At 68.2% G+C, this 18,897-nt stretch overlaps 3 protein-coding genes across 4 annotated transcripts; 1 reads left to right on the top strand and 2 right to left on the bottom strand.

Annotated features, from left to right (window-relative positions):
* Positions 1–213: 213 nt before the first annotated feature.
* RAB5B (RAB5B, member RAS oncogene family) lies at positions 214–9,436 on the bottom strand. Of its 2 annotated transcripts, none has more exons than XM_075075781.1 (6): positions 9,327–9,436; positions 4,022–4,297; positions 3,340–3,491; positions 2,989–3,111; positions 2,759–2,852; positions 214–2,322 (listed from the first exon to the last, which is right to left on the bottom strand). In XM_075075781.1, exons 2-6 carry the CDS (start codon positions 4,182–4,184, stop codon positions 2,207–2,209), a joined length of 648 nt encoding a protein of 215 aa, XP_074931882.1. In that variant the 5' UTR covers positions 4,185–4,297; positions 9,327–9,436; the 3' UTR covers positions 214–2,206. The 2 variants fall into 2 exon arrangements, with proteins under 2 accessions (XP_074931882.1, XP_074931883.1); XM_075075782.1 differs by having other exon boundaries at positions 4,022–4,302; positions 9,327–9,435.
* Positions 9,437–10,354: 918 nt separating this feature from the next.
* Positions 10,355–13,304, bottom strand: CDK2 (cyclin dependent kinase 2). The gene is made up of 7 exons (XM_075075775.1): positions 13,046–13,304; positions 12,867–12,944; positions 12,337–12,457; positions 12,081–12,251; positions 11,890–11,991; positions 11,107–11,310; positions 10,355–11,023 (listed from the first exon to the last, which is right to left on the bottom strand). The coding sequence occupies exons 1-7, from the start codon at positions 13,159–13,161 to the stop codon at positions 10,919–10,921; spliced, it is 897 nt and encodes a 298-aa protein (XP_074931876.1). The 5' UTR covers positions 13,162–13,304; the 3' UTR covers positions 10,355–10,918.
* A 369-nt stretch (positions 13,305–13,673) lies between these two features.
* Positions 13,674–18,823, top strand: PMEL (premelanosome protein). Its single transcript, XM_075075745.1, has 12 exons — positions 13,674–14,613; positions 15,425–15,553; positions 15,631–15,777; positions 15,845–15,985; positions 16,058–16,219; positions 16,316–16,702; positions 16,809–17,063; positions 17,167–17,751; positions 17,826–17,919; positions 18,026–18,228; positions 18,305–18,392; positions 18,539–18,823. The coding sequence occupies exons 1-12, from the start codon at positions 14,550–14,552 to the stop codon at positions 18,696–18,698; spliced, it is 2,415 nt and encodes an 804-aa protein (XP_074931846.1). The 5' UTR covers positions 13,674–14,549; the 3' UTR covers positions 18,699–18,823.
* Positions 18,824–18,897: the final 74 nt, after the last annotated feature.

Here is an 18,897-nt window from a genome sequence, read left to right as displayed (position 1 = left end):
CAGCCGGGGGCCGCCGCCCAGCTCGCTGCTCCGATAAGCGTTATCGGGGCAGGGCTGGGGCAACACCTGCTGTTGGCACCGGGCAGGAGCCGGGGAAGGCGGTGTCCAACCCCCCCAAACCCCCCCGAGCACACAGAGGGTGTTTTTCCTTCCATTTTTTTTTTCGTTGTTTGGTTTGGTTTACTTACATTAAATACATCGGTAAATCAGCAGTTGAGTTCTGTTACCATGATTGTTATTTAAATGCAATGGCGGAGCTTTCTCAAAGCAAAAAAAAAAAAAAAAAAAAAAAGAAAAAAACATCAGAGAAGCAGAAGAAGAAAAAGAAAGAGAAAAGCTGCAGTGTCCCCATTTGGTCCAGGGTTTTGGCCAGAAGATGGTGGGGGGAGACGTGGGGCTGCCAGCATTGTCTGGGCAGGGTTGGGGTGCCCAGGGGGGAACGGGGTCCCCAGCGCCACAAGCTCCGCTCCCTGCTTAAATACAAATCACTGATTCGGGGGGCTCCGCCAGCTGGACCCCAGCCCAAGAGAAGACACAACCTTTGCCCGTGCCGTGGCACGACATGGCGGCACCGTCTCTGCCGTGCCGGGAGGGAAGGCAGGGCTGCCCTAGGGGGCTGCCCTGCGGTGGGGGGGGCTGTGTACCTGGTGGCTCTGCCCCCGGGGCAGGGGGCTTCATACCAGACGGGTCCCTCCGCCTCACAGCCCCGGGAGCGAGGGGGGTCCTACGCTGACCCACAGCCCTGGGGGCTCCCCAGAGCCCCCCACCCTGCAAGCAGGACCCTCCGGCGGGGGCTGGGAAGCCTGGCCCCGACACCCTGCGGGCAGAGCAGGGTGCTGCCAGGCGCTGGGAGCGACGGGACCCGTCCAAGGCCAGGCAAGCGCCGGCTGCGGAGCACGGCCCCATCGGCCAGGCGGTGCTGCCCTCTGCAGACGTGCTGCCGCTTCGGGGTGACCCCATTTCGGGGTGTCCCCTTGTGCTGCAGCGCCTAGGGGTGCCACCTGCCTCCCCCCAGAGCCGGGGGTCTCCGTGGGGCCCTTTCACTCTGCCGCTGGGATCGACTGGCGGCGCCTGGTAACGTCCCGACTCTCCTGAGCGCGGCCGTGCCGCGACCGAGGGCTTCTCCAGCCAAGAAACATCCTTAGGGAAAGCAGAAACAAAACTACATCAGCGCGGTGCCTCCTTCCCCCTCCGCCGCCCCGAGGGCTCGGGCCCAACGGGACCGAAAGGGAACAAAAAAACCAAGGTGCATCTTAACGGGACATTTCCACGACTAAAGTGCAAATCCAGAGACGCCCCTCGCCCGCCACCGGCCGGGGGGACGGGGACAAACCGCGGAGCAAGAGGAGAGATCGGCAGGTTCATCGCCGCCGGCGCGGCCGCTCGCGCCCCAAGGGCGCCGGGATCACCAGAGGGACACGGTGGGGCGGCCCCAGCGATAACGTGCAGCAGCTCTACGGGGGAAGGTGGGGAAGGGGCTTGTGGTGGCCTCACGGGTGATTGGTGCTCGGGGTCCAGCGGTCGCCCCACTTCCCCCCTCCTCCCCCCCCAAAAAAAAGTCCCCAGGCACTTCCGATCCTCCAGCAAAAAAGGCCACCTAGGAAGAAATTAAGGACACTGCAGCTTTCCTCCCCCCCGACAGCCAAACAGAAGAAACAGGAGGGGGAAAAAAAAACATAAAATAAAACTTGAAAAGAAATCCATGACAGACCCCCTCGGAAAAATCCCGTGTTTTCCAGAGGTCTCTGGTTCCAGCTGGTTCGCCACAACGTGAACCTCCGAGGCCGATGCTGCCACCTCCTCCGGTCTCTCCCCACCCCAGCTCTACGGGGAGGGTGGGAGGAGAGACTTTAACGGGAACAGAGATTTACCAAAGCAGAGAGGGAGGTGGGAGAGGGAGGAAGATGAAGGGAGGAATCAGAATATTAGGTCGCTATTTGCACCTATAATACAAAGTGAAGAAGAGTTTGTTTTTTTTGGAAGTTAAGTCCCCGGCTGATCTAGTTCCACTGCCTTCGGGATGGTGGTAACGGGTGTCTGGTGGTGGTTCTGAAGCATTAAAAAGTGCAGTTAGAGGGAGCTCTCGGGAGGGTTTTGGTTCAGACGGGTTTCTCGGTGTGCCGTTATGGAGGTGAGGTGTGCTGGACGGGGAGGGAGGTTATATCTTAGCTCTTCCTCTCGCGCGGGCGCTGGCGGAGGCCGCCCTTTAGTTGCTACAACACTGGCTCTTGTTCTGCTGGCTCTGCTCATGCAGGTCCACACCTCTGCTCCTGCCCGCCGCTCCGCTCGTGCTCTGGGGCTCGCTCTTTGGCAGCTTCTTGGCTGGAGGGGGAAGACGGGTGAGATGGCAGCGGCAGCAGGACGGCGACTCACTCAGTGGCACAGCCCCGCCGCTGCGGGCTTTGGGCCAGGCTTCAGGACGCGGCAGGACCCTCTCCAGCGCAACCGAGACCCCGAAGCCAGCCCGGCAAGGCCCCACGCACCTGCCAGCCGCTTCCCCGGGCAGAAAGAGCAGTTTCCCTTCGAGCTGCTCTCGCACTGAGCGTCAGCTCCGCACGCCTCGGTGCTGAGCCCCGGTAGCAGCACCGCAGCCCCGCGGCACAGCCGCTGCCGCGGCACGAGGAGCCGCGCTCACCGGAGGGCGGGACAGGCACCAGCTCTGCTCAGCCTCCCGAAAACCTCTGCGGGGGGAAAGCCGCACCACGGGCAGACCCCCTTCCACCCCACCTCAGCCCCCCAGCCGCTCCCGGAGCCTCACCAATGGCCAAGAAGAGGTCGTTCACATTCATTGCTGTCTTGGCCGACGTCTCCATGAACAATAGGCTGTTGTCATCTGCGTAGGCCTGCGCCTCCTGGAAGAGGGGCGAGCAGCCCGGTGAGGGGCCGGCAGCCGAAACCCCAGCGCATCTCCCACGGCAGCACCGAGGGGGGACGGGGATGGGCAGGGGAGCTCACACCAGCCCGGAGGAGCCTCGGGCCGACACTTACTTCATATTCCACCATGCGTTTGCTGGCCAGGTCAGCCTTGTTGCCCGCGAGGGCGATCACGATGCTGGGGCTGGCTTGTCTCTGCAGCTCCTTCACCCATGTCTTCGCCCGTGCAAACGTTTCCTAGGAGCAGAGGTGGGAACTCAAGGCTCGTCCCACCGCTGCGCTGCAAGGTGGGCGTCTTAGAGGGACCCCCGCCACGGCAAGAGCCGCCCCCACCTCCCTGCGTGGAGATGGGCCCCGCGAGACCCCTGCAGCCACGAGCACCCCGAGCCGCACAGGCCTTCGCTCCCGGGCAGTTTAACCGAGGTGCCTTGCGCCCGGCAGCCGAGGAGCGGAGAGAGACCCTACCTGGTTGGTGATATCATAGACCACGATGGCAGCTTGCGCCCCCCGGTAGTACATCGGGGCCAGACTGTGGTATCTCTCCTGGCCGGCCGTATCCCAGATCTCGAACTTTACTGTTGTGTCATCCAGGCAGACGGACTGTGTAAGGAACGCCGCTGTGGGGAGGAAAGACGATGTCAGACATAGTGTCGGCCACCCCCGCTGCGGGCAGGCCCCCAACGGGCAGCGGGGAACCCTCCCCACACCCCCAATCCAGGCCCAGAAGGGACGCGGACCCGGGTGCACCCCAACCCCACAGCCGGCTCCGCGACCGGCTGGGTGGAGGAGCCCATTAGTCGCATCCAGCCCCGCTCTGTGCGAGCAGCGTGCTTATCAGGGGCTCAGCAAGGGCTTCTGCACCGGCTGCGGCCCGGGGACCACCACATCCACCAAGGCGTCACCACGAGACCAAAGGATGAGGTGCGGGGACTGTGGCTAGAGCCCGCCTCGCACGCCGAGCACCGGCTGCCGAGTGCCCCCGCCGTACTGTGGAGGCAGGACAAAAGATCAGAGCACGGTGGGGGCTTGTATTTAACGAGAAATAAAACTGGCATGACACAAAGCTGTGGCAACGGGGCTGTGAGCACCTGCGAGCGTTACTCGAGGGTGCCAGAGCACCCACAGCAGGCACCTCTCGCCGACTCACCGCCGATGGTGCTCTCCTGGTACTCGTGGAACTGGCCCTTGACGAAGCGCAGCACCAGGCTGGATTTCCCCACCGCTGACTCGCCCAGTAGCACCAGCTTGAACTGACAGATTTTACTGGCTTGGGACTGCCCGTTCGGCCTGGCGGCTCCTCGGCTGGTCATGGCCTGGGTGCTGCTGGCGCCGCGCGCCCTGCTAACCGGAGAGCCGGGAAGGCACCGAGGCAGCCGCGCGGGGCAGGGGCTGGGTGCAGGGTGCTGGTCTCTGATCCGCTCAGCTGTCCTGGAAGGAGAAGAGAGCCGTCGGCATGCTGAGCGCACACAGCACAACACCCCCCACATCCCCCCGGGACTGTATCATGTCCGCGGAGGCACATGCTGCTGAACCTTTGTGGGCAAAACTCTTCTTGCCTCAAGCTAGAAGATGCTCCTCGTTAAGGGGTCTTTCCCCGGGGTCTCTCCCCCGGCACCCTGCACCAGCACGTGGCACAGACTGGCAGGCCACGGCTCCGCTCCCCGAGCCTCTGTTCCAGAGGGATTTCACGAAGCAGCAAATTGTTCGGTAGGAGCTAATCCGAGAGCCAGGCAGACGGGATCCTCGCGGCCAAGGAGGCTGGGAGTGAGTCAGCAGTCCTCCCAGCCCTCCCGCTCCCGGACGCGGCGAGCAGCCCCCAGGGCCGGGACACGCCGCGCCGCCGGAGCAGCGGAAAGGGGCAGCGGGAAGGGGCAGCGGGAGAGCAGCTGGGTGGCAGCGAGCGGCTCCAGGCCTGGACTGCTCTTATTTACGCGGCAGCCGGGGAGATGCCACAACAGCTCCAGCTGCCTCCCCGCCAGCCGGCCAGGAGGAGGGGTTGGAAACAAACTCCCCAGCTCTGCCTTAAAGTTCCTCAGCCCTGGTTTGGTTTTTTCCACCCCCCCTGGTTTTGCTTTGTTTTCCACGCCGGACAGGAGCAGCAGGGGTCTGAGAGCCCCTCGGGCTGGGGGTGCAGGAGCAGGCTGCCCACCCAAATCCAGGTGTCAGCAGGATCGAACACCTGGAGCAACGCGGCCCCTCGAAGCCCGAGGGGGTGGGCGCTGGGAGGGGGCGCTTGGGGAAGAGACAAAACCTGAGGGTCACCGGGCAGCCGGAGTTTCGGCTTCTGTGGCTGACACACCCGGGGAGAGCAGGAGAAAGCAGGATTTGTATTTTGTTTTAGGAGCTAATCTCACTCTCCCTTGTAACACCCCGGTCCCAAGGTTGCGGGGCCGCAGCAGAGATTTATCCGCGCTGGCAGGGCCACGCAGGCAACAGGACAAGGATTGCAGATACCAGAACCAACAAGCGGAAAACTGTTTGTTGCCAGTTCCCCTTCCCCATCTGCCTGAAGACGTAAGCAGGGCTAAAGCCGGACGAACCCGGCAGGAAACACTTGTGAACCACAGCACTCGCACGGCACAGACCCCGATCCGACCCGTCGCCTCCCCCACGGCGTGGCAAAGCCCTGGGAACACAAACTCATCAGCACGGCACTCGCCCGGGTGCAGGGAATGCTGCCTCCCTCCTCCAGCACTGCTCGGCAGAGACATGGCTCAGCAACGGCCCCGGCAGCATCCCGAGCACGGCTCGGCATGACCTGCCAGGGGGCAGCCGGCGCAGCCCAGGCAGCCAGACTCCAGCCAGCTCTCTGGTTTGATCCAGAAAGGCACCAGGAGAGCTCACACAGGACGAGGCTGGGCACGGGTGAAGTTCAGAATCGCTCCAGCCAAGCAGTACTCTCATGAGCACAGAGGCAGGGCTGAAGATTTTACAAGTATTTGAACTATTCTGAGCAGAAATCCCCGTCCTGGCTGCAACGCGGCCCGCGAGGAGGCCAGGGCAGAGAATGGGACCCGCTCCAAAGGCAGCGCGGGGCACAACGATGACTTCGGCTCTAACCGCCCTCAAGCCTCAAAGCACAAGGGGGAACCCCCCTGCATCTTGCCAGGCCGCCGCAGCTGCCCAGCCTCGGTGCGACCCCCCTGCCCGCGATGGTGGGGAGCAGAGGGACCAGCTCACTGCCTGCAGCTCGGCCCTCTGCCTTCCCCTGCCAGCCAGATCAGCTCCTTCCCCTGCAAACACCATCGAGCTCTGAAGCAACCGTTGCTGGAATCCACTTTGGGAACAGATCCGCCTCGCCCTCTCCAAGTCTATTCTCACTCTCCTTCGCCATCTCAGCCTGGCGCGGCCGGGGCCGGTCCCTTCCGCAGGTCGGGAGCGACAGCCTCAGTCCCGAGCCAGCCCCGAGCACCGCAGTCTGGCTCCCTCCTTCCTCGGGCCGATTTCCTTGCCAAAAGCTGCTCTCTTACCCCTCTGTGCTATTTCGGCAGCAGTCCGGGCTCCTCATGCAGACCCCGGCCCCGTCACAGGAGGCAGCAGCTCACCCCGCAGGGACTCCACACCACCACACCGTTGCACCTCTACCACCTGCTCGCTGGGGATTTACGACACCAGGTCCCTTCGTCCCGCTCTGCGGCTCCAGCTGGAGCCACGCGGCGGGCACCCAGAATAGATCCTGTGCTTATAAATAAGGGAGGAGCTGCCAGGCAGCCGCAGGCTGAGGGCTCCAGCTCACAGGGGGATGGCGAGCTCGCAGGTGAGCGGCGAGGCCCTGACGGCCACGGACCAGCTGGGACCCCTGCCCATGGGGACCGGCAGCGGCTTCACCGGGCACCCGGCCTCAGGCTGCACCTCTCCGCCAGCAGCCGTTCGGCACAAACCCCAAGTCACCTTTTCCAGGACTTCAAGAGCCACGTGGCCTGCGGATCCTGACTGTCTGCAGACCCCTGGCATCGTATGGGTCTCCTCATCCTCCTCCTCCAGACAGCGAGGTGGGCGCTGCTGCCTCCACACTGCTCAGGTGGGCTCTCCGGGGAGAGCTCTGTGCGGAGCGAGCTCCTGGACGAAGCCATCGCCATCCCACGAAGCCATCGGCTGCTGGGAGCGCTCCGGGGTTTGCTGGAGGAACGGCGCCGAGGCTTTGGCTGTTCTCCCCCAAGCTGTGGTGCCTGGGGCTGCCCCACTCTGTCCTCGCCCCCCCTTGCTCAGCAGGACCCCAAGGCACCACCCAGGTACGGCCAGCCCTGCAAGGAGCTGCTTCTCCTGCCCAGGAGCTGCTTCAGCACACCACACTGAAAGCACAGCAGCCATGAAATCCCACCTCTGAGGAACTACGGAAGGTGCAGACACTCCAATTCAGCTTCCTTCAGACAAACCTGGGCTTCAGGGCATCAGAAGATGCACAGACCCCCCCAAGACAAACAGATATTCATACTAAAACATCGCTACAATGTGTAAAAAAGGTGCCTATACGTTGATCCATAGAAGTCTGCAGCTATTTTTGGCATGCTTTCATGTCATCAGCAATTACTGTTAGCTGGTGGTTGAGCAAGATTTACAGTGTGATACGGCAAGCACCAGCAACCACGAGTGGGGCTACAAAACCCGCCAGAATGAACCTGCTCCTCCCCTGCACGGTGGCAGGGCCTTTCCCTGGCCGAGGGCTGTGCCCGCCGGCGGCAAACGAGCTGATCGGTGCCTGATGAGGTTCAGGGAGTCCAAGGCTGCCTCACTCCGTCTCCTCCAAAACACCCTTCCCAGAAGGGATCCCAAAGGCTCCGGCAGCCTCGCTGGGATGCTGGGACACAGCGTTCGAAGGCAGCGCCACACCCGTGGCTACCTGCACAGCCAGGACTGCCAAGCCCCACGGCTGAGCATGCTGAGAGCCGCACCGGCTGAACCGCGCTCGGGAGAAGGGGGCATCCTTCGCAGGGGAGGGTTGCAACAGCCCGTCTGGGCTAACTGCTTTCCTGTTGCCAGCGATACTTTTCCTATGTCCCAATCGTGCTCGAGAAACCACCCAGAGGCGCGTGGGGGCTCAGCCTGCCACGGATTCACCCAGCCAGTGCCAGCGGGCTGCCGGGTACAGAGGTACAGCTGGCACCAAGGGAGGTCTGGCTTGTGGGGCAAAGCTGAGCTAGTCACACCACTGGGAGTATACAAAGCCATTCCGTGGCCCTCTTAGGCATCCCTCCTTAATGAACTATTCTCATGACTCGATGAGCTCCGATGGCCCGGCGACATGAAGGTGTGGATGAGCTCCCACGGAGGATGGTGGAGACCCGGCTCTCCCCGGACCCGCATGGCACTTAAAGCCGGCCAGTCGCAGCGGCTGCACTCGAGCCATCACGCAGCAGAGCTGGTTCACAGCCCTGGCTGAGGGACAGGCTCCGGCCCTGTCCGCTACACGCCGTCCCCCCACGCCTCGCCAGCGTTGCACCCAAGATAGCGCTGACACGCGCTCAAGGCCACCCAGGCGAAGCTTCCCATTCTCCCAGGAGGGATCCGGGCTCTGCTCCAGCACAAACAGCGAGTCCTGCGTGGACTCAGGGGATCCAGCGGCGCTGCCACAGGACACCCCGCTTTGGACAGGGAGCGCAGCGGGCAGCTTCGTGGAGAGGAGATCAGCATTTTTTGACCTGCTCTTCCACGACGGCGCCGGGTTCCTCCATCTTGCACCGATTTGGGCAGCTCCCGTCCCGTGCCAGCGGGTTCAGCTGAAGCCGCGGCCCAGCAGCCCAACCCCGGAGCCCTGCCAGCGCCTCCGGCCTCGGGCCAGTTCTCCCTGGGCCAGGGCAGGCTCGGGAAGCCGAAGCTCCGGGTGGAAGCGCAGGGGAGGCCCCGCTCCGGGGTGGGAGCCGCAGCTCCGCAGGTGCTCCAGCGCAAGGATCCGCGGGGAAGCCGGACACGGGCGGCGGCGGCGCGTCCCGTCCGGGGCCGCGGGACACGGGACCCCCACGCCGGGACCTTCGCGGATGCTTCACGGAGCCTCGGGCACCCGCCGGGCCGGCTCGGCCGGGGCTCCGCGGGGACCCCGGCGCTTCCCGGTGCCCGTGTCCGTGTCACGCCCCGCGGGTTTCACACCGGGGCCCGGTGCGAGGCCCACGGACGGTCCGTACCGGGGGAGAAGAGCAGTAGCACGAACCCAAACGCCTCCCGGGCACCGGGACCCCCCGGGCCTGGCGGGGCAGCGCCTCGGTGACACCGGGAGACCCACGGACGGTGGGGACACCCCTGGGACACCCCCCCCACCCCGACCTCCGGCCCCGGGAGGGGCCCAGCTGCTCCAGCCCCCGCGCCGCGGCCCGGGGCGGCCGCAGCGGGGGAGGGGCCGAGGGCCCCTCGGACGCCCCAAAACGGGGCTACCCCAGGTTACCCCCCGGGCCCAGCACCGCCCCCGTCCCGGCCCCCCCGCCCCGCGGCCCCCTCCCCACGCCCACGCCCCCCCATACCTCTCCGCCCGGCCCGGCCCGGCCCTCCCGTCGCGGCCCCCGAGCGCACAAACAGCGGCTCAACCGAACCCTCCTGGCGTGGGCGGGACTAAGTGAGGGATCCGCCAATAGACGGCGCGCCGCGGGGCGGGTGGGTACGCCTCTTCCTCTCGGCTCGGCCAATGGGAGAGGCGAGCCGGGTGTCAACGCCCCCGCCCAGCGTTAGGGAAGCCAATCGGCGGCGGCTACAGGGCGAATAGGCAGCCGTCCAGCCAATAGGAGCGAGGAGAGGTTGGCCAATGGTTGGAGGGAGATCGTGAAGGAGACGGGGCTTGGGGTGAGTGACGCGGCTTGAAGCCAACGGGAAGCGCAGCCGTGCGGGGGAAGGTATCAACAAATAAGGTGACCTAAGGGGGAGGGCCGCCACAGCCGCAGTGACCAATCGGAACGAAGGTTGCTGTCGCATCACCCAATCACAGACCAGGAAAAGCCCGGCCCGGCCCACCCCAGGCCAGCGGCGCCATAGATGACGCGGACGCCGGTCGTCATCTCGCGGCCAATCACAGTAGGCACTGCCCGTGATTGACAACCGGCGGGACAAGCTGTAGGGCGGGCGCGGGGGCCGCCGGGAGCCGCTACCTCTGACATACACCTCCTCCGCCCCCCACCCCGGCAGCGGCCTGGCCTGGGGGCGGGGCCCGGCCCGGCCAATACCGGCGCTCCAGAGCGGCCATGGGCGTGGCCAGCCGCGGGTGGGGCAGAGGAGGTGTGGCTTTGCGGCAGTGGGCGGGGCCGGGCAGGGAGGGTACCATGGGGTCCTATGGGGACATACGGGGAGGGGCGTCATGTGGGGTCGTACGGAGCCACCGGGCACCTACTGGGGGGCACATCCAGGGGGGCAGTGGGGGCCTTGAGCACCCCCAGAGGAGCGGGGGGGGGCACAGGGGGACTGGGGTGACAGTGATGGCAGGGCGAGGGTGGCAGGGATGGGGTGTGTCCCGTGTCCCCCTCCCACACCCCCCCCAGCGCCACAGACAGAGCGGGAACGTTTGGTACGAAATTGCAGAAGTTACAAAAGTTGCGAGGAAACCGCGGGGGGGGGGGGGGGGGGGGGGGCAGGCAAGGTGGGGGGGGCCAGGCTCTGTGGGGGAGCCCCCACCCCCCTCTGGGGCAATCCCACCTTCCCACCCCCATAGGATGGAGGGTATGGACCCCCCCAGGGCTTCACACCCCACCCCCAGGTGCTGGGTGAGGGGCAGTAGCGAGGATGATGGTGGGGACAAAGGTGCTCCCCCCCACCCCATGCTGGTCCCAGGGGCCCCCCCGGAGGGGTCATTAAGTGCCGAAAGTCCGGGCGAGGGGCGGGGGGCCTCGCCACGTCGGGGAGCGGAGCGGGGGGACAACCCGTTCCCCCGTGGGGGGGTGCGGGGTGGGGTCCTGAGCCCCCAGCCGCCGCATCCTAGGGCCGGACATCACCTCTTGCAGCGCGGGGACGGAGGCTCCTTTCGGGAGGGGGGGCGGAGGCGGCAGCCCCCCCTTGCCAGGCCCTCGTGGGGCAGCTGCCAGTCCTGTCCCAAGCCCCCCGTGGGCGTGGGGGGGGGGTCCAGGGCCGCTCACAGCCGCAGGTGGGGGACAGCCCTGGTGACGTCGCGGAAGAAGGGGTGTCCCAGCGCCGCCTTGGCCGAGATCCGCTTGTTGGGGTCATAGTGCAGCATTTGCTGGGGGAGGACAGGAGGGTGGGCGGTGAGGCGGGGGGGGGTCCTCATCGTCCCCCCACATCCCCCCCTCGCCCCTCGCTCACCGCCAGCAGCTTCCGTCCCTCCTCGTCCAGCGGCGGCACCACTTTGCTGAAGTCCTGCCGGGCCCACTTGGGGAAGCTGGGCTTGTAGTCGGGCATGGCGGTGACGCCAGGCCAGGCCGCCTCGTCCGGCGTCCCCAGCGTGCGGAAGATGCGGAAAAGCTGGTCGATCTCCGAGTCCCCCGGGAAGAGGGCGCGCCGGGTGATCTGGGCACGGGGGGGGCGGGGATGGGCTCCATCAGGGGGCTGGGAACCATCCCTGCACCCCCAGAGCACCCTCTTTGGGGCAGGGGTCCAGCCCCAGGGGGATCCTGGTCACCGGTCACACCCCGAGACGTCCCACCCTTCCCAAGGCCAAGGTCAGTGTCTGGGGGATGGGGCCAGGGCCCCCCCGGGCAGGGATCACACGCAGCCCCCACCCCGTGAGCTCTCACACCAGCCCCTCGTGACCGTCCCCACGGCGGAAGCGGGCCCCGGTTATCCCGGGGAGCACTGGGCGCTGCTGTCGCCCGCGTGATGTGGCCCCTGGGGCGGGGGGGGGGCTCACATGACGCCCAGCCAGCACGGCCCCCTCCCCGCACCCACAAAGCCCCTTTATTCCCTGGGTGCCGCGGCGGGCGTCACCCCTGGCACCCCTGGTGACCCCAGGGCTGCGCCCCGGGGAGTCACGGCATCACCGGGACAGGACCCCCGGGCACAGCCTAAAGCGCGGGGACCGCAGCGTCACCCCGGCAGGGGTCTGGGGGTGCCAGGCACCCCGCTGCCCATCACCCCGCCATCACCCACCATCTCCGCGAAGATGCAGCCCAAGCTCCAGATGTCGACGGCCGTCGAGTAGTACTTGCAGCCCAGCAGGATCTCGGGGGCTCGGTACCAGAGGGTCACCACCTGCCACGGAGCGGGGGGGACACACGGTGGGCACCGCTTGCCCCCCAAACCCACCCACGGCGCCCCCCGCGCCCCCTCCCAGCACCCACCTCGTGGGTGTAGGTGCGCACGGGCACCCCGAAGGCACGGGCCAGGCCGAAGTCGGCCAGTTTGATGGCGCCGTCGGCGTTGATGAGCAGGTTTTGGGGCTTGAGGTCGCGGTGCAGGACGCGGTGCGCGTGGCAGAAGGCCAGGCCCTGCAGCAGCTGGAACAGGTAGCTCTGCGGGGACGGGAGGGGGGGTCAGCATGGCCGGACCCCCGCCGCGGGGACGGCGCCCCCCCCCGCCATCACACTACCCCCGCACCTTGATGAGGGGGAGGGCGATGCCGCTGATGGACGACGCGTCCATGAACTTCTTCAGGTCCTGGTGCAGGAACTCGAAGACCAGGTAGAGCTTGTTCTCCGTGTGGATCACGTCCAGCAACCTGCGGGAGCGGGCACTGCCTGGGCCGGCACCGTGGGGCGCCCCACGGCCACAGGGCTTCCCACAGCCCCGGGGCCACCGGGGAGGAGCCAGAGCCGTGGCGTGGCTCGGGGGGGAGCTCTGCAGAGCCCCCAGTCCCGTGGCTCACAGAGTCCACTGGCCCACTCGTGTCTGTGTTTCCACCCCCGCAGCCCTGGTCCCCGCCATGCCTCTGCCCCCCCACCCCCCGTGTCCGTGTCTTTCGTGTCTGCCCCCACAGCCCTGTCCCCACCGTGTCCGTGTCCCCCCACCCCACAGCCCCGGCCCACCCGAGTCCGTGTGTCCATCTGTGTTCCCCTCTGTAGCCCTGTACCCCTCCGTGCCCGTGTCCCCTCCCACCCGTGTCCGTGTCCCCTCCCATCCCCACTCACTTGACGATGTTGGGGTGGTTGAGCTCCTTGAGCAGGGAGATCTCCCGGATGGCCGTGCTGGGGACACCCTCGGTCTCCCTGCGGGGGAGGGGGGGAGGGGGGGAGGGGGCGGGTCAGCCCCAGGCCCGCCGCCCCCCCCCGGCCCCCGGGGCCCCCTCCCGCCCCCCCCCCCCACTCACGTATCCAGGCGGATCTTCTTGAGCGCCACCACCTCCCCCGTGACCTTGTTCCGGGCCTTGTACACGACGCCGTAGGTGCCCTCCCCGATCTTCTCCACCTTCTGGAAGTTCTCCATGGGGGGGCCCTGGGGGGGGCGCGGGCGGGGGGCCCGGGGGGGGGACCTCGGGCGGCGAGGGGGAGGGGTCGGGGAGGGGTCCGGGGCGGCCCCCGGGACGGCCCCCGGGACGAGGAGGGGGGCTCCCCGGGTGGGGGGGGGGGGGAGTCCCGGGGGAGGGGTCCCGGGGCGGGGGGGTCCCGGGGGGGGTCCCTGGGAGGGGGGGGGGGTCCCGGGCGCGCGCGCGGCGGGTGGAACGATCGCGTCCGCCGCTTCCCCCCGCGCGCAACAATGTTACGGCGGCCCCGCCCGCGCGCCTTCCCGCCTTCCGCCGGCCACGCCCCCCGCGCCGCCGCATTGGCCGGGACCGCCGTGACGTGCCGTGCGGCGCGGGAGATTCCTTAAAGCGACAGAAGCGAGCGGCGGAGACCCGCGGGGGGCGGGACCGGGGTCCCCCCCCAGAGCTGGCGGGGCGGGAGCGCCCGGGCCGGGTCCCCCGGGGTGGTGGTGGGGGGTCCGGGGCCACCGGGCGGGGCCGGAGCCGGAGCCGGAGCCGGAGCCGCAGCCGCCGGGACCGGGCACCGGAGGAGCCGCCGCGGGCTCGGAATCAGCCCCACGGCCGGGCCCGGAGGCGGCATCGCCGTGGGAGGGGGACGGGACTCGCACCCACGGGCGCCGTCCTGAACACGCGGTCCCACGGGCACGGTCCTGCACAAGCAGACCCACGCACACGGACCCGCACAAGGCCACGGGTGGGACCCCGCCGGGTGGCGCTGGGAGCGGTTGGGTGCCGGAGATGCCCCGCCCAGCAGGAAAGGATCGGGGTCCCCCTGCGTGTGTGGGATGGGGGTCCCTGTGTATGCCCAGGTTTGGGGTCTCCCTGTGTACGTGCAGAATCGGGGGGTCCGCGTGTCTGCGGGATCGGGGTCCCCCTGTGTGTGCAGGATGGGGGTCCCCGCCTGTGTGAGTGACGCGGTCCCCCTGCCTGCACCCCATCCTGCACGAGTGGGTGGCCTGGGCTTGGGGGGTGGGGGGTCCCCGTCCAGTCTCCCAGCCATACTCAGAACCAAGTCCGTGTCCCTGGGGCCACCGGGACGGCGCAGAGAGCGGGGGGGCAGCACACCCCTATTCCCCTCCCCGAGCTGGGGGGGTCTCTGCGTCCCCCAAGAAGGACCCCACAACACCCCACCCACCCAGGGCAGAGCCGAAGCGTGTGACTGGGGCTGACAGGGCGCCGCACACACGTGCACACACGTGTCCCCACGCAACTCAACCGGGGGGGCCCGGTTCCCCCCCTTTTGGGGTGGGACTATGCAAACGAGAGCCCCTTCATATCCCCCATCCCCGTCCCCTTCGCCTCTCTGCCCCAGCGGTGCCCGAGCGCGTGGGGAGACGAGGACGGCGGGACCATGTGGGTGCATGGGGTGATCGCGGTGTTGGGGACCCTCCTGGTCTTGGCCTCAGCTCAGCGTCGTAAGTGGGGTTGGTGGGGACACGCTTGATGTGGGGGGTCCTGGGCGGGGGGCATCCGGGCAGCATCCAGAGCCTGACACAGGGATGTTTAGGATGGTCCCGGCCAGCGAGGGGGCTCGCGGGGCCAGGGTGGGCAGCTCTTGGATCCCCACCACCCTGGGGATTGTGCTCAAGGGGGGAGCAGACCCCCTCTCAAAGCTAAGTCATGCAGGGAGCAGGGTTAGACCCTGCTAATCCCATGGGTGGGGGCTGCTTGGAGGCCACAGGGAGCTTATTTTGGGGTGCCCATCCCTCTGCAGGATTTGGAGGGACCTACAGCCCTCTGGGAGTGGGATGGGAGGTGGAGGTCTCCGTCCCTTTGTGCCAGGGGGGATCTGGGGGACCTACAGCCCAACGTGAGTGGGGTGGGAGGTGGGGGGTCCCCATTCCTCCGTGTGAATGCTGTAAATGGGAGGGGGACACTGTGCTGCCTGCAAACGGGGGGACCCCCATCCGCCTGTGAGTGAGGGGACACGGAGGGGACTCGGCAGCCCCCTGAGAGTGGGGGGCCGGGGGGAAGTGCTCACCCCGTCTTGCCCAGGGCTGCCGGCGCCGGCTCAGCTGAGAGTCACATGAAAAGGCTTTGGGCAGCGCTCGGCGCCATGTGATGGGCTTTGCCCCGCACGCGGCTTGGCCCGAGCCTGTCACGTGGCCCCCGGGGTGCCCAAGGGTCGGGGGGACCCGGCCGGACGCCCCGTGCAGGTGTCGGATCGGGGCCACCCCGCGCGGGTGCTCCGGGTGCCACACGCACCCTCTCGCCCTCCTCCCGCAGGAGCCGGTGGCCGGAGCCGTGGCCGGAGCCAGCCCTGGAGCGGGCGGCCGGCGCCGTTCCGGACCTGGGACGCACGGCTGTACCGGCCGTGGCAGGAGGGCACGCAGCAGCAGCAGGACTGCTGGCGAGGTGGGTGCCGGGACGGGCGCCGGGGACCGTGCTGGCCCTGGGCGCTGGCCCTGAGCCGCTGTCCCCATGCCTGGCAGGCGGCGACATCACCTTTGACATCAGCAATGATGCTCCCACCATGGCGGGTGCCGAGGCCACCTTCTCCATCGCCCTCCGCTTCCCCAGCACCCAGGCGGTGCTGCCCGACGGCCGCATCGTCTGGAGCCAGAACTGCACCGTCAATGGTCAGCACCCGCCCAAACCCCCCCCGGCCCCACGCCCCGCACCCCCCTCACCCTCTGCTCCCCGCAGGCACCCACGTCGCCCAGGGCGAGCCTGTCTTCCCGGAGCAGCCGGTCCAGGGCGCGGATGGCGTCTTCCCCGACGGGCAGCCGTTTCCCCCCAGTGCCAGCGGCAAGCGTGGAAAATTCGTCTACGTCTGGTGGACGTGGGGTGAGGCTGGCACCGACCCCCGCCGGGGACTGGGGGGTCCTGGAGACAGTGCCTGACCCCCCTGTTCTGCAGGGCGCTACTGGCAGGTGGTGGACGGCGCTGCGTCCCAGCTGACGGTGGGCACGGCGGGGGTGCCGCTGGGCTCCTACACCATGGAGGTGGTCGTCTACCACTACCGCGGCCGCCAGAGGTTCATCCCCATCGGCCGCACCAGCACCCAGTTCAGCATCACGGGTGGGTGCCGGGGCTGTGGGGGTGGGTGGTGTGTGGGGCCGACGGGGGAGCCCAGCAGGGACCGGCGAGCTGACAGTGCCCCGTGTCCCCCTCCAGACCAGGTGCCCTTCGCCGTGGACATGATGCAGGTGCAGGGCACGACGGAGGAAAACGGGCACTTCGTGCGTAACCGCGCCGTCGCCTTCACCGTGCGGCTGCACGACCCCAGCCACTACCTGCGCGACGCCGACATCTCCTACTCCTGGGACTTCGGGGACCAGAGCGGGACCCTCATCTCCCGCAGCACCACCGTCACCCACACCTACCTGGAGACGGGGTCCTTCACTGCCCAACTGGTGCTGCAGGCCGCCATCCCCCTCAGCCCCTGCGGCACCGCCGCGACCCCCGTTGCGGACCCCACCACCGGGTCGCTTCCGTCGGAGGGACCCACGGCCACGCAGCCCGCTGACACCACACCGAGCAGCGCCGGGGCAGCCAGCACCGGTAAGGGAGCACGGAGCCGTCCCCGCTCCCGTGGGTGCTGGGTGCCTGGGGGTCCCAGGGGCACCCCCTCCTCCGGGTGCCCCCTCCATCCTCGCTCTGCCCGCAGGACCCGCCGCCTCCAGCTCGCCAGTGGAGCCCACGGGGGGATCGGTGGCTGCAGCCTCAGTCCCCACTGTCACCGAGCCCGTCCTCCTGGCACTCAGCACCACAGCAGACGCTGCCGGCGGAGCCGCGGGTACCGACCCCACGGCCGTCTCTGCCGCAGCATCCGCAGACCCCCTGCTACCCACCTTGGTGGCCCCAGCCGGGGATGTGCTGGCCACCTCGGCCCCGGCAGCTGCAGGGGGAACGGTGGCTGCAGGTGGGTGCTTCCCCTGGGGCAGGGCCACATCAGGGGCTCCCCAAGGGCTCGGTCCCCCCTTGCCCTTCCTCAGCATCTTCCCTGCCTCCTGCTTCTCCTGCAGATGCGGCAGCAGCTGGAGCCACGGCTGCAGCTGGAGCCACAGCTGGAGCTGCAGCTGCATCTGCAGCTGGAGCCACAGCTGGAGCCACAGTTGATGCCACAGCTGGAGATACAGCTGGATCCACAGCTGAATCCCTGGTCGAAGCCACAGCTGGAGCGACAGTGGGAGCCACCGTGGGAGCCACAGCTGTATCCCTTGCCGCTGCCACAGCTGGAGCCACAGCTGGAGCAACCGTGGGAGCCACGGCTGTATCCCTTGCTGCTGCCACAGCTGGAGCCACAGCTGGAGCAACCGTGGGAGCCACGGCTGTATCCCTTGCTGCTGCCACAGCTGGAGCCACAGCTGGAGCAACCGTGGGAGCCACGGCTGTATCCCTTGCTGCTGCCGCCCCAGCTGGAGCCACAGCTGGAGCAACCGTGGGAGAAACAGCTGTATCCGTCGCTGCTGCCACAGCCGTGCCCACGGTCGCCCCTGACGGCACGGCCGAGGCGCTGGTGCTGGTGAAGAGGCAGGCGCCGGCTGCCGAGCCCACCGGCTGCATCCTCTACCGCTACGGCACCTTCTCCACCCAGCTCAACATCGTCCGTGAGTGCCGGGCTGGGGGGGCCGGGGGCGGCCTGGGGGGTCCGAGCCGGCTCCGACACCGCGTCCCGTTGCAGAGGGGATCGAGAGCGTGGCCATCGTGCAGGTGGTGCCGGTGGTGCCGGAGGGCAGCGAGAGCAGCGTGGAGCTGACGGTGACGTGCGAGGGGAGGTGAGGGCAGCCGGGGCCGCCGGCCTGGGGACAGGGATGGGGATGGGACGGGGACCACGCGCCGGGGCTGGGGGGGGGTCCGCGGTGGCCTGACGCCTGCCCACAGCCTGCCCGAGGAGGTGTGCACCGTGGTGGCGGACGCCGAGTGCCAGACGGCGCAGACGCAGACGTGCTCGGCCGTGGCGCCGGCCCCCGGCTGCCAGCTCGTCCTGCGCCAGGACTTCAACCAGTCCGGCCTCTACTGCCTCAACGTCTCCTTGGCCAACGGCAACAGCCTGGCCGTGGCCAGCACCCGCGTCACCGTCGGAGGTGGGAGCGGGGCAGGGTGGGTGGGTGGGTGGGGGTCCCGTGGGACCGGAGGGTGCTGAGCTGCCTCTGCCCACAGGCGCTGCCCCGGCTGCCGGCAGGACCACGCTCTTCGTGGGGCTGGTGCTCATCGCCGCCGCCCTGGGCACCGCTGCCTACACCTACAGGTCAGGCTCTGGGGGGCACCGTGGCGTGGGAGGGGGCACCATGGCGTGGGAGGGGTACCGTGGTGTGGGGGTCCACCATGACCTGGAGGCCACCGCAGCCCCACCGGCACTGGCACTAAGCCTCTTGCCGTGTCTCTGCCCCACAGGCGTGTGAAGTACAGCCCGCTGCTGGTCATGGCCCCCCCGGCCCCCCGGCCCCGGGGCTGGCTGCCCCCTGGCTCTACCCTCCGCCTCCTGCTGCGCCAGGCCTTTGGGGGGGCTCCCAGCGGCGAGAGCAGCCCCCTGCTCCGCACCAACGCGATCTAGGGCCCCCCCACCCCGCGCCGCCCCCCGCCTGGCCCGAGCCCCCAGGACCTGGGGGGGCCGCAGGGGTGGGGGGACGCGCGGCCCCAGCCTCGACAACACCAACATTAAAGGCTCAGCTCAGCCGGTGCCTCTGCCTGGTTGTGTGTCTTGGGGGGGGTGTTTGGGGGTCCGGGGCACCTGCGTCCTGTGGGGGGGGCCA

The sequence above is a fragment of the Phalacrocorax aristotelis genome, chromosome 26 (assembly GCF_949628215.1).
Source record: "Phalacrocorax aristotelis chromosome 26, bGulAri2.1, whole genome shotgun sequence".
In the NCBI taxonomy this organism is placed as follows: Eukaryota; Metazoa; Chordata; class Aves; order Suliformes; family Phalacrocoracidae; genus Phalacrocorax; species Phalacrocorax aristotelis.
This window is presented reverse-complemented; position numbering and strand designations above follow the sequence as displayed.

Coding starts and splice junctions, on each gene's coding strand:
- RAB5B (XM_075075781.1), bottom strand. CDS start 4,184: ATGACCAGCCGAGGAGCCGCCAGGCCGAACGGGCAGTCCCAAGCCAGT. Junction 2,853..2,988: donor AACGCATGGTGGAATATGAA/GTAAGTGTCGGC, acceptor CCCCTCTTCCAG/GAGGCGCAGGCCTACGCAGA. Junction 2,323..2,758: donor CGACCTCTTCTTGGCCATTG/GTGAGGCTCCGG, acceptor TTCCCCCTCCAG/CCAAGAAGCTGCCAAAGAGC.
- CDK2 (XM_075075775.1), bottom strand. CDS start 13,161: ATGGAGAACTTCCAGAAGGTGGAGAAGATCGGGGAGGGCACCTACGGC. Junction 11,311..11,889: donor GCTGCATCTTCGCGGAGATG/GTGGGTGATGGC, acceptor CCCCGTGCCCAG/ATCACCCGGCGCGCCCTCTT. Junction 11,024..11,106: donor AGGGACGGAAGCTGCTGGCG/GTGAGCGAGGGG, acceptor GTCCTCCCCCAG/CAAATGCTGCACTATGACCC.
- PMEL (XM_075075745.1), top strand. CDS start 14,550: ATGTGGGTGCATGGGGTGATCGCGGTGTTGGGGACCCTCCTGGTCTTG. Junction 15,554..15,630: donor GCAGCAGGACTGCTGGCGAG/GTGGGTGCCGGG, acceptor CATGCCTGGCAG/GCGGCGACATCACCTTTGAC. Junction 16,703..16,808: donor CGCCGGGGCAGCCAGCACCG/GTAAGGGAGCAC, acceptor CTCTGCCCGCAG/GACCCGCCGCCTCCAGCTCG.